We start from the raw sequence: 13,931 nt of genomic DNA on the forward strand, positions 1-13,931 counted from the left end.
GGGGGCGCGAGAGCGGCCCTCCCTTCCCTTCCACATTGCTGAGCTGAGGGGTGGTTTGGCCAGGCCCCAGAAGGATGCTCCAGTTAGGGAGAGGGCTCCCCCCCACACCACTACTATTGATAACAGAGCATTTAGTTACACAGCAGGGAGTTACACAGGGAGTTGTTAGCATTTATCAGCCCACAAAATGAAACAAAAGCTTCTCTCATTAGTTCAAGCACTTGTTTAACAACTTTTGCCATGGAAGGAATGGAGGGACATTACCAGCTCCCTCTTGATTAGCTCCAAAAAGCCCTAAGCTGACACTGTCTTGTCTGGCTTTGTCCCCTCTCCCCCAGCACGGACCGTAGCCAGCATATGGTCTGCTAGCTAATGCTGAGAGGTGTATGCTATGTAGAGGCAGAGGGGAGGGGGAAATCCCTGCTTGAACCGGGAATGTGGGGGGGAGGGGGGAAGCAGAGTGGGGGGAAAAACAGGAGGAAGCCAGGCATGTGCTGCTATACCTACAGTATCTGCCAGAGCTCCAGCCAGGGAGCAGAGGGGCAGGGCCAGCCCTGCTGTCCTGGAGCAGAGAGCAGAGCCCCACCCACAGCTACAAAGCATCTGGGATGCTGGGAGAGTCTGGTTTAACTTAAACAAGGAAGGGGTCTGGGACAGGCATTGCATACAGTGGTTTGAGCCAAATCAGTTAAGTCTGATAATATATTAAACAGGGTTTATCTCAAACCAGTTTCAGCCATTTTCAAACTGGTTTATGTGCACTGAACGTCTGTTCTGTTATAGGTTTAAAACAGTTTCTGATCACTTAAACTGGTTTGTGTGTAATGTCTGTCCCTAGCCAATAAGTCCAAATCCCATGTCCTTTCCTTTATCTTTCTATCTTGGAGGTCTATTTTGCAAACAACTTCTGCAGTGATAAGCATACACACATCCCCACATAGCTTTTATACCCACCTGCTCCTGTACAGCCCCAAAGTGGTAAGGAAATAGTAGGAAAGACCTTGTGAGCATGGAATTCTACATGTTACATACATAAAGTTGTACCACTGGAAGTGTACTGCTATCATTAAAACGATACAACCTCCCTAGTTTGGATACAATCATATACCAGTAGAACTATCTCTGTACAGGAAGGAGAGAAAGCTGCATTGATAGACATACCCTTCTAACAATAAAGTTGCATCTGTATTTGTGATGGGACCAGTATCACTGTAACAGGAAAAAAAATGTTCCTCTAAATGAAATAGTAAAACTGGCATAAACCATACCTAAGACAGTGGAAATTAATGGTTGAGCAGGGCCTCTCTCATTTTACATGTTAGAATACCATTATGCTGGAAGCCTTTCCTGCTTTACCTCTTGCAGCTCCCCAGTGCCTAGCTTGCACCAATTCAGTCTTTGTTAGATTCAGCTAGACTCCCAGGCTAGGGACAGAAGTTACACATAAACCGGTTTAAGAAAGTTACACATAAACCGGTTTAAGAAAGTGGTTTAAACCTGTAAGTTCAGTGCACATAAACCAGTTTCAAACAGGCAGAGACTGGTTTAAGATTAACCTGGTTGAATGTAGTATCAGACTTAACTGATTTGGGTCAAACTGGTTTATGAAACTTCTGTCCCAGGCCCCTCCCTTGTTCAAGTTAAATCACAGTCCCCCAGCATCCCAGCATACTTTCCAGCTCTGGGTTGGGCTGTGCTGTCTGCTCCAGCAGAGAAGAGCTGGGGCATGGACTGCCCCCACCCTCAGACAAACCCCAGCTGTGGTCTGGGGCCAGGGAGTTGGGTTAAACTTCTCTTCCCGCAAGTACAAAGCTGCCCTGCCCTGCTAAAAACTTACTGCTGGCCGGAACTGGGAACTACAAATCCTAGAGGCACCTGGTAGCAGAAAGAGGAAGTGATGAGCAACCATGCAGAGTCCTACTGCTGTGATGTTGGACTGCAAATCCCAGAGACCTCAGGGGCAGTGGGAAGACAAACCAAACTCACAGTCAATGCTAGCTACATGCCAGAGAGCTGTGCTGTAGCGCCCCCTGGCTTGTGTTTCATGCAGAGCCAACTTTTGAGGTAATGTGCAAAGCACTATACAACATGGGAGCTGTAAGTGTTTAGGGCTAAGTACAGTCAAAAAGCCTGAGGTTGAATTGATTCAGTCTTTGCAGGTTAGTTTAAATTGCAGAGATTAAATTGAAACAGAAGTGAACAGACATTTACCTTTGATTCAGGAAATGCAGCCACATGCCTGCAGTGGCTCAAGGCAAAAGTTGTGGTTACTAAAGCACAGCTCTCTGGCACATAACCAGCATGGGCTGTGTGTTCACTTCCTCTTTCTACTGCCCTCAAGGTGTCTGGGATTTGCTGTCCAAGTTCACAGCAGCAGGACTCTGCAGGTTTGCTCATCACTTCCTCTTCCTGCTTTCAGGTGCCTCTGAGATTACTAGTCCACAGTCACAGTCAGCAGTAAGTTTCACAACCCCGCTCCCCTCGGCCCCAGACACCAGCCAGGGTTTACCTGGGGGAACAGTTCCTGTCCCCTCCCTTCCCCACCCCCACAGAGTGGGATGCATCCCCAGCCAGGCTTGCCTCCCCCACCCGCTTGTCAGCCAGCCCTCACTTGGCTCTCCAGTTAGAGAGCCAAGGGTCAGAACCAACCCTGCTCTCTAGAGAAGACAGAGCAGCCCAGCCCTGGCAGGGCTGAAAAACATGCTGGGATGCTGGGGGACTGTGATTTAAACTTAAACCAGGAAAGGGTCTGGGACAGACATTTCATAAACCACTTTGACCCAAATCATTTAAATCTAATACTACATTCAACCAAGTTTATTTTAAACCAGTTTCTGACATTTGAAACTGGTTTATGTGCACTGAGCTTCTGTACTGTTACAGGTTTAAACCAGTTTCTGACCACTTAAGCTGGTTTATGTATAATTTCTGTCCCCAGCCTGAAGGACAAGACAGAACTCAAAAAATGAGACCGTAAAAATTGGCTATACCAAGAATGTGACAGCTTGGATACATACACATTTCTGTTTACTATTTTTTGACTGTATGCTAACTGAATATTTACTATACACTAAAGAAATTGAACATTTCAGATTAAACACTCTGTTTAGATATTTCTTTTTCTCTTTTCTAAGAGACCACTACATTGAACTATATCAACTAGATTTAAGTCTTGCATGCTTAAAAGTCAGATTTGGTAGTATTTTCTTCCTTTCTTGCTTTTTAATTAACACAAATAAATGTTTACTAAAATTCATTAAATAGAAAGCTACTTTTGAAAGAATGGGCAAGACAAAATGAGAGAATTTCAGAATGGAAATCATAAGCATTTTACTGTCTCTCTGCACTCCTTAGCAGCAATAACAATAGTCTCATAATAACTAAAAAGGTATAAAATATTCATACAGCAGAACATTTTCATGGAGCCTTCAGTTTTTTTTCCATATCCTCCTACTCCCCTGACTTTTTCCCCCATGGTTACTAGCATGGTCACATTTTCAAATCAGAAATACCATATGAATTACAGCATAATAATAGGTTTAGCCATCCATGCCCCACATGAACAACTGAAAATATGCCTGTTAGTACTGGTGAAAGAGAGAAATGCTGGTTTCATGCTGTGTGATCTTGTAATACCCAGATGGTAAAATAACAAGAATCCCTGAAAAAAAAAAAAAAAAAAAAAAAAGAAAGAAAAGAAAGAAAGAAAAAAAGAAGAACAAAATGATTTCTTATACTGTACTATGTTCCCACCTGTGAGACTTGTTAATTCTTAGTACAGATAATCCTGAAAAAAATTGGTTGTTATAATCAGAACTTTACAGTCACATTATTTCCCAATGCACAGGGTACAAACACAACTCTGTTGTGCTGGTAGAGTTTAATCAGGCACAGTTTCTTTCACGTACGGCATGCCAAACATTTGTTTGGAGCCTCCAGCATGTCACGACTCAGTTCAGGGATGAAAAGTATTCAACGAATGTGAATCCACCATGAAAGTGGGGCTAGGTAACTCACTGCTTAGCTTGATGATTCACAAAGTACGTCTCTAGTTAAAATCTGATTACAGTCTCATAGGTACCAAGCTCTATTCTCAGAACAAAAACTCTTCTCTCTCCCACAACATCAAACCTGCAATGACGGTTAGACTGTGGTCTTGAACATACAGAAATATTGGCATAGATTCTCTTCTCATTTATTCCTTTGACAAAATCCCTCTCCTTCAAAGTTATTTTTGTGCCAGTGACTAACAGCGGCAACTTGAATAGGAGGAAAATCCAACCAATGATGCAATCACATTTAGGAAGTGGCTTGGAATTTGAGGTGGGTCATGACTAGCAATGCGAATCCACTAATTGGACAACTCCATTTTGGTGAAAACAAACAGAATGAAAAGAGGTCTGAGGAAATTCCCCTACTTGGTGCCCTGTTCTGTAAGTGGTTACACCTGCTCTCACATGCTAGCAGGCCTCGGTTTTCTTATCTTACCTTCTGTCAGTCGTGTCTCTGTAAGACCCTGAGTCCTTTGTGGCAGAAATTCTCATTATGAACCAGTAAGCAAGAGGGCCCTGATTTCAACTGCAATATGAATGATACTCATAAATTTTAGCAGAAAAAGGAGAAGAGGTAAGGAATCAGAAGTTTGAGAAGACAACTGTTTAAATGTTTGTCATTTGAGAAGAGGTACTCCAGCATGGCAACATGGACCATGTATCTCTCCCTCTAAATAGATACAACTTTCTCCTTATCTCCCTCATTTTAAAAGTTATCCAGAAGCAATGCTAGAGAGATCTTACATGGCCGGGCTCCCAGAAACGCATACCTTGGCCTCAAAAAAACCTAAATTATCATGACAAACAGCATCTCAGTTTTACAGAATGCTAGGTCAGCAGAGGAAATCCACTAGAAATATAAACAAAGAATGTCACTATGCAAAGGGTATGCTACCCAGCAAAGCAAAGATGTGACCATAATGTACACCCTCACTATTGTCAATTCAGCTATCCCAGTAACAACGGTAGTGAACGTGCAGCACTACAGGTTCAGAGCTTAGAAATTCAAAGATGTACCTATCAGATTTGTACAGTCCATGTGGAAGTCCCAGCCCCCATATCTTCACTCTTATTGGTCCCTACCCTCATATGTTCATTCTTATTTGGCCCACAATAGCTACATTAAAGCTAGTGTGGGTATGCCTACTTAGGCTAGAATACAGGTTTCCCTCACTTTATGCTGTACATGTGTTCCTGGAAAACAGCGCATAACTCGAATTTGCATAAAGGAAACCCACTTGACAATGTAACAAAGAGGGATACATTCCAAGACCTCGACTGTACTGACCCCCAGACCCATTTCTACTGCTTTTACAAGACAGTTTTGGTGCTCACCAACAGCAGACAGTACACATAAGCACAGGGTGGTGGTGAATGTTACCGTAATGGGGATGGCAGCTACAGAAACACGTGTCACAGACAAGTGAGGAGCACAGATCCACACAGGAGACTATATTTTGGTGTGCATCACTCCCACAATGCACTGCACAAAGCAGATGACTGTGGGCATCCACCAAACCGTTCATATAAGAGTGAATTCACCTAGCATATAACAAAGTTTTGGTATAAAAAGGTCTCATAGGTTGAATTGAAGATTCCAGTGCAAACAGAATGAAGATTCCAGTGCAAACAGAGGGGGGGAAGCTTGGCTTTAAGACAGACAGTTCAAGAGGCAAGAGAAAGAGACAGAATATATATCATAGAATGCAGAAAGTTACAGGTAACCTCCAGAAAGATATGAAGCCAGTTTTCACTTTATTGCATAGGTCTTTGTATGGGTCAAGACACCAGACTAAAACTTCAGATCTGATCCCCAAAGTCTTTAACACAAATTAAAGAAATTGGTCTGCCATTTGAGGTCAGCAAAAGGGCTCACCAATTATTAATATTTCCATGACTTCTATTTTGAACTACAGGCTAAATCCTGAACACATTGCATTATATATGCAGAACATCTGTAAATCAGCATTATGACTTCAGTCTTAAACCTCAGAGACAATCCTAATGCAACACATAACCTACATCGGAGTAGCCTCAGAGCTACTCTAAATTACTACAGGTGCTAACAGCAGCCAAAGAATGATTAGATGAAGCAGGTCCCCAACTAAAGCGTATTTTTTCTCAACTACATTCAATACAATGAAAGTTGGTAAAGAAGCCATTGTGCTAATCCAGTGATAACCAGGGATTCACCCATGCTGGGAAAATAGTAGCATAACTCATTAAGATGTCTTTGTGGCTCTCACAGCAGAGTCAGAATTTGGCCCTGATTTTCTATTTATCATCATGCTTTCTCTTGATGGCATTCAAATAGGTAGCACCAGATTATTGCATTATGCAGTGCTTTATGTATCATTCATAACACCATTTCAATGACAAACCCTTCAGTTGAGGGGAGGGAGAGTCAGGAAGGGAAAACGGGACTAAGTAAAACAGGGACTCAGTAATATGCCAGATGTTAAAATGCAGATGTTTATCACGTGATGCATACCCACCACAAACAAGTTCCATATTCAATAAGTAACTTTTGAGGTAGGTTCCTCTCTTTATTGTGTGATAAATTGCTTAAATGTCTGACATGTCACCATTTATCACACAAAACATCCATTAATTAAAGGATAAATCTAACATCTGCCAGTGACCCAGGATTCATTCAGCTAAAGGGAACAACAAGGAGCATGATTCCGTAGTCCAGTGCATGATGCACTCTCTGGAAGGAAGAGACTTAACAACCAGTCCCTTATCCTAATGTCACTTCTATACTTTGTCCAACATTTTTTATGTAAGAAACCAAAACAATCCTGTAAACAGGAACCAGAATCCAGGTTTCATCCTTGCCCCCTGAAAGTGCCCTAACTACTAAGCTGTAGAATCACACTCCCTCTTGTGCTCTTTTTCAGCCTGAGGGATCTTGAATCCTTCTGCAGAATGGCACAACTTCAATAGGAAGAGAGGAAAGTACTTCCTTCTCCTCCCCCTTCACACACACATGCCAATTGGCAAACACACACACTAGCCAATAGGCACATATACACACACACACTAACCAAGAGCCAGGTGCACGCATTTATGCACGTACACACGCACACACACACACACACACACACTAGCCAATAGCCAGGTGCACGCACACACACTAGCCAGTACCCAGGGGATTAGGACAGTCTCCGGGGAGACAGGAGATGTGGTTATGAATCTCTACAGGCAAAGGAGCAATTTGATCTGGGTGTTCCACATCCTGGGAAAATGCCTTCAATACTAAACTATAAAAGAGAAAGGCACCAGCATCCAAGTGGTGAGCCCAATCTTGTCTGTGCACATCTGGAGTTCTCTGGGCTTGGCTACTAGACCAAAAGCCTGACATGGTACTTAGAGGGAGACACCCCTAGTTTCTGGACCCAGTCAAGGTTAGACATGAACCAGATACTGTCAAGACTGGGGCACTCCTACACAAGTGCAGAAGCAGAACTTTCAGGAACATCCAGGTTACAAAGTACAGAGCTCATAGACTTAAGGCACTTCCAGAGTTAAGCAGCAGTTGAGTGGAGATTTTCAGGATCATACCTCTGTATAAAAGCACATAAGTTCTGGTTATGTCCTCTCTTTGGATCAAAGTGCTACTTGGGTGTCTAAGTCCCATGGATTGCAAAGGGAGGGCGGCACGGGAGTGTTTGTTGGGGGAGGAATAGAGACAGACACTCAAAATATCACAGCAACGAGGGACTGCATACATTCCCAAAACATATATCGACTAAGTTATTGCTACTTGGTAAAACAACAGCCTATTAATATAGATGGTATCTATCACTGATGTGGACTGTTTACTCAAGCTTAACTCAAATCAGTGACCTTACTGCAAGCATGAACCAAAAATTTCCATAGCCCATCTGCCCTGCCCCAGATGAAGCACAATACCAAAAGGCAAATTCTGCAGTCACACCTTAAAATGACACAGGTAGGCCCATAAATAAATGGGTTTACATAGTCATATGGAGATGAAGCAACACCTATTACAGAAGTAGCCCTACGCTAAAGATGTTTTCCTCTGCTCTGCTGACTCTTCCCAAGACAGGGTTGCCTTTCCAAAAAAAGTTTCCCCCCTGCCACTATGACTTATTGGGGCTAGTCCTTTAAATTTGCCAATGACAAACACGCGCTGTCCTAAAACGACCATATTTAACTGTCTGCCATACCTCTAACATTTCCAGCTAAGTGCCTACTAGGTCACCCCATCCCTTTTCTTTTCTTGTCATACTGAAGGAACTGCATATATGTAAACCCTTTTATACATAAATCAGGGATGCTCTTAAGTACTTTAGTTGGGGAAATTATCATTACAGAGAAACTAATCAGCATTCCTGAAGTTGTCCAGGACTCAATTCCTGTGGGTGCTACGAAGTAAATATTTTCAGGAAAAGGGGAACAGCAATTACCATAAGACAGTTGGAGTTTTCCAGCATCATTACAAAGCATGCCTTCCAAAGCACTGACTCTAATGTTATTGCTAATTTAAGTAGGCTTTTTTAATTAACTCTAACTTTGGTTCCTTTTTTGAACCTGGTTCACGAACAATAGTAATTTGGTTTGACTAGGAAAATCCCAGTCTTTAATGTCTAGTTTAACTATGACTACAACTCTCTAGACCAACCACTTTGGAGTCCAATCTCAATATGCAACATATGAAACATCCATCATGTGTTTCTGTACACACATCTTTGAACAAAAAAACAAAAACAAAAACAAAAACAAAAAAAAAAACTCTGCCAAAAATAAAATGCAATGCTGATTGCTCCTGAGCACTCAATTCATTCAAGACAACCATTAGACACTCATTCTAAAGGCTATTATTGATTTTTTTTGTGATTGAACATGCTTGTAATGAAGATTACTAAGCAACTGAGAATCAGTTAGCAAAACATTTAATAATGCTCTGTGTTTAACCATGTTTTCTTTAAGAATGGCATATTTATGTTTATTACTATAATTCTTTTCGTGCTTATTTTGATGTCTTTCTAACAATATCCCTGGCTGTCCCACCCTTTCAAGAACAATGTGCTTTCTGTCACAATCCAACAATCAGCCTAACACACACCAGCAGGCTCAGAATTTAAACATGTGACCTCATAAGACAAAAGGATGAGACAAACACTGTGAGCCACGCTTCCCACTACAACTGATCTTGTAGAAGGAAAAGCTTACAATACAGTCTTTGTCCATTCCATTTCCCAACTAAATGCTTAGGATTCTATAAGCTTACAGACCACTAAAAGGATGCTTTATGCAAATCACACCTTTATAAACTAAACTAGGTTAAGAAGTCTAAATTATCAAGGTTTTTAGATAATTCAGTAATTTACATGTGAAAAGAAAATGGATGTACTTTTTCCTAATAGCTTTGTCATCTCCACTACAAATTTCTTGCAAATGAACTGACCTATTCCAGCTAAAATAATCAGAGAAGCAGAATCTGCCAAAAGCAAATCTATCAAGTAAAAAAGGAAATGTCTTGTCTACAGTAATAAGATTTGGTTCAAGACACTTACTATACAATATAGCTAAACTACAAATCCCCAATTCCAGCTACTGTTTCCTAGTCATTGCTGATGGAGAGAAAGTGAGGGAGGACAGAAATCAGGAAGGGTATAGTGAGTAGATAACAGAAAATTATATACAGTATAGTTTAATAAATATAAAAGTGCATTTCTGGCTCTGGTGAGTAGGCTTATGGTTGTTAACTCTCCTGCAGTTGCTGTCTGCACCTACATGTACTGGGCTTCCAGAGGAGTTAGTAAATACAGGGTTGCTAGGGAGCTGCACTCCTCTAGCTCGAGCTACTTTTAAAAAGTTTTGGTTGCTCCCTGCCTGCCTCCCCCCACTTGTACTTTTTCTGTCTCAAAGCATGTGGGGGACGTGACAGCTACATTCAAACTAATCTCCACTGACATGAAGTCTGAACATGGCAGCTAGAGTCTAAATGGGGAAGAATCCTGGGACTTGTCCTTACTGGAGCAGTTCTTCCTCACACAATTAGTTCATGGACTTCAAACAAAGAAAGGGCTCAAAAGTTATTCATGTATGGCCCCTGGTGTCAGGGCATAAATCGTAGACCTCAAATCAAAATGTATTCTACTCATTATCACCGTGGAATACTTACATTTTATTTAGTGATAAATACATTTGATTGCTTCTGTGCTTGGCAGAAATGAGCTAGGACAGATTTGATAACTCTGCTGATAATTGTTTCAGAGAAGGAAACTGCCACAAGAATAAGTATGGTGAGGTGCCAGGGTCGGATCCTGTGGGCCTGGTTTTATGCAATATTCTAGGGGCTTCCATTCTGTTAAATATATTGCAACATTGCCATATGTATTGCATAGATATAGATATATTTGTGCCTTTCCCCAAAGAGGGAAAGCCTAAGCCTCATATCTTTTATACTGAAAGAAAAAAAAAAAAAAAAAGGGGGGGGGGGGCGGCAGGGGGAGAGGGGGGAAAAGGAGAAATTCATTCCAGAAAAAAAAGTCAGAAAACTACGGACATCCATTTTGTCTTCTATACATTTCTCTCAAAATTATGCTGCTTCATATATGAGATACTCTGAAAAGATGAGACACTTGGCAGCAATGTATGATGTACCCCAATGGAAGTACCTGGCACTGAATTCCAAGTATTACTTAGGTGTTTCAGTAACTATCTGCTACTCAAGCAATTTTAAACAAGAACCACATTCCAGAGATTTCACTCTATACTTTCTTTAGGGTTCAATGTACATTCATGCATTAAATGTATTAATTTAGGTCTGTTGTAGGTACATACAGCAACAACGAAATATAGCCACCCCAGAATAGTGTCTGGTGAGCATTGAGTAGCACACGATGACACTGCAAACAGCTCAGGACAAAAAGTGAAAAATCACTGGCATTTGAGGTGAAATCTGTTGGACTGCAGATCAGCTCTCTCAGGGAAATGATCCATCTTTTAAGACATTTAAAAACTAGACTGTAGAAAATACTAAATTGCTAGATGATTATTGTTAGTGCTGTTTCTCTTGTCATCACACCTCTTCTGATATTTTTATTGCAACAATATATCAACTCTAACAATTTTCCTACTGTACATGCAACTTGGGTTAGTTCTTGTTTAGCACCAAGGTAAATATATGGTGTGTTATTAAGATGAATGATGTGTTGTGATCTGTTTGAAGTACTCTTGTATTGATTAATAAAATGAGATTTTTTTTTTTTTAATCAGCATGTGCCATGTAGACTTGATAGAATGAACTGTCTCCATGTAAACTGAGACATTTTATTTCAATTTCAAACCCTCAATCGGAACCACTGACATTTCATTTAATACAATATTCATTACAATATTCATTAACCTTAGCCCTTTAAAGTATATTGTCCAGTAATAAAGCTCAGTGCACTAAAAGATACATTTGCACTACATTCATTTCATAGCCATAAAAAAAGATTGCATTATACATAAAACTATCCATCTGGTCTCATTGTCATTTTCTCTCTCACACACACACACACACACACACACACACTCTCAAAAAACCAATATGCTATTTTGTTTGCAAACTCTAAAGAAGTGGAAATTAAACTTCTGACAGCATGTAATATTTTACAGTACACTGTGTGCCTTTTACTCAGGAAGAAATAATGGAAACGACAATGTTACATTTTTCAGAATCATTATTTAATTCTCACAGCCTTCTGGTGTAAAGTGAGTACATCCCTCCTGAACGGACAGAGACCATGGAAAAGTAAAGCCAAGGCCACCCAACAAAATCTTTTTCCTTACCCCAGTCTCACATCCCTACATCTTGGTACCTCTGCAAATGCCATGTTCCATGGTCCTCCTTCTAGATAAGTTACAACATGGCCAAGTCTACACCAGACTGCCTGCGATGGAATGGCACGGAGACCTTGTGCATCACAATCACAGCACATGCCCAAGTTAGCACAAGTCCAAAATTAGAAAGAAGTATTTATCATGCACAATTTTCTGCATAACCAGCTTACAATTGATCCATGATCTATGTACCCCAAATTAACAAACCGGTAAAAAATGGTGTGTGGTGTTGCTAGAGCAGACGTAATAGAGGGTAGGTACTGTTATATGCCAACTACCAAAACAAGGGTACACAACAACCATTTTGAAGATGAACAGCTACTCTTCAACACCTTCAGAAAGACTGAGGATGTGCAGCTGTGTTGGCTGGTACCAGCCTTGCAATGAAGCAGTCAACTACAGAAAGCACAATTTTTGGACAGTGCAGTGTCTAGCCTACTATTCTCCTTTTTGAACCATTTTCTCTATACTCGCTCTTATTGAAGTAAATTGTTTTCAAAGTAATGGATTTGCTTATTTCACAACCCTTGCTGGCTTTCAAAATATTGTAAGCATCATTTTTATTTGACAACACGCACCCTATATTTCTAGTGTACTTGAAATAGGCTGAAATTTAAATACCCAGATACCATATAATTAAATCATTCAAATCGAGAAACAAATTAAAATGCAATGTCAGAGCAAAACAAATGTGGAAAACATACTGCAGTAATACTATTGGCAATGGGAAGAAAACCTGAAAAACATAAAACCCTGTTGCCCCTGACACCACCTTCATGTCAAGTATTCAAGATACTCATGACTTCAGGAAGACTCTTCTCTAATAAAACGGTGTTCTGAGTGAAAGTTGAGTGGCCAGCTGTAGGTAAGTAAGAGAGCAGGCCAGACCCATTGCCGGGAGGGGGGGGGGGGGCACGGTCCCCAACCACATCTGTCCTACACAGATCTCTCTCGCTCTATAAGTAGACAAGTAGGTAGATACATACACCACGCACACCCTTAAGTTATCATATGCAAAACCTCATCAATGCTCCAATCCAAAAGTCAACTGAGTGTTGAGCAAAAACACAATTATAAGAGAAAGCGGGTAACTGCTAATAAGTATCATCACCAAACCGCTGTGGTTTCACACGCACAGGCAAAGCCACCTTAACTCAGTTTAGGGATAATGAGTGGTTTCATGACCAGGTGGTTTCTTTAAGAGTAACAAAAACTTTCTAAATGTGCCATTTATTCCCTGTCCCCCCAGCCACCCCCAAATACAGTTGAGATTTTATCACCAAGCGGTGGGTGCAAGTACTTCTGAGAGACAAGCTGCAAATGTTCCTGAAAGGATTTTTAAGGGCATGCAAAACTGAAAAGGCCCATGAGCGAAGGTAATGTCACGAGTTGAAAGAATGCTCTCGTTCCAGGAATAGGAATGATTTGATTTCTTATCAAGCGACCAAGCCAGCCTGCTGATATAAGGCCTGCTGTTTTCCTGAAAAGAGAACTTGACAGAAGCCACCTCTGGAACTCGTGGGCATTTCCAGGAGGGCGCCGGGCATGGAGCTGGGAGAAAAAAGTCAGGGACTTACCCAATACAGCTGCTTTGGAAATCCCCTGCCTTAAATGAGGGAAAGCTGCAGCAGTGCCCTGGGCTGCCACTCTGACAAGAATATCCATGCTTGCAAATTGGAGGGGAGGAAGCCGGAGAAACCTGAGGGCCGCCTGCCAGCCGGCAGGGGCAGGACCCACCATCTCTCACCCCCGGAAGGGAAGCGGGTGGCTTCAACCCCTCGGGGAGGGCCGGCTGCGCGCAGGGGGAGGCCCGGCATGGGCGGAGGGGGCTCTGCAAAAGCACCCGGGCAGCAGGACAGAGCCGGGCACCGAGGGGAGATGCCCGGGGAGCGAGCAGGATCCTCTCGCCTGTTGTGTGTACTGCGTCCCGTCCCGTCCCGCCCCCCCGGGGCCGAGGGCACCTGTGGGACACGGAGGGACCCCCCTGTGGCCCGGGGGGCTGCGCTGGGTGGCGGTGGG

General features: G+C 42.0%; 1 protein-coding gene across 6 annotated transcripts in view; it reads right to left on the minus strand.

The window, feature by feature from the left end:
* GALNT18 (polypeptide N-acetylgalactosaminyltransferase 18) overlaps positions 1–13,931 on the minus strand; it is a 432,273-nt gene that overhangs the window by 416,973 nt on the left and 1,369 nt on the right. The window contains exon 1 of one of the 6 annotated variants that reach the window (XM_025208205.1): positions 13,490–13,865. The exons of the other annotated variants lie outside the window; for them this stretch is intronic. Coding sequence (XP_025063990.1) covers positions 13,490–13,652 — 163 coding nt within the window. The 5' untranslated portion in view covers positions 13,653–13,865. Of the gene's footprint in view, positions 1–13,489; positions 13,866–13,931 lie in introns of those variants that run through there. 6 annotated transcript variants of the gene reach the window in all.

Source organism: Alligator sinensis, unplaced genomic scaffold (genome assembly GCF_000455745.1).
Source record: "Alligator sinensis unplaced genomic scaffold, ASM45574v1 scaffold352_1, whole genome shotgun sequence".
NCBI classification, from domain to species: domain Eukaryota; kingdom Metazoa; phylum Chordata; order Crocodylia; family Alligatoridae; genus Alligator; species Alligator sinensis.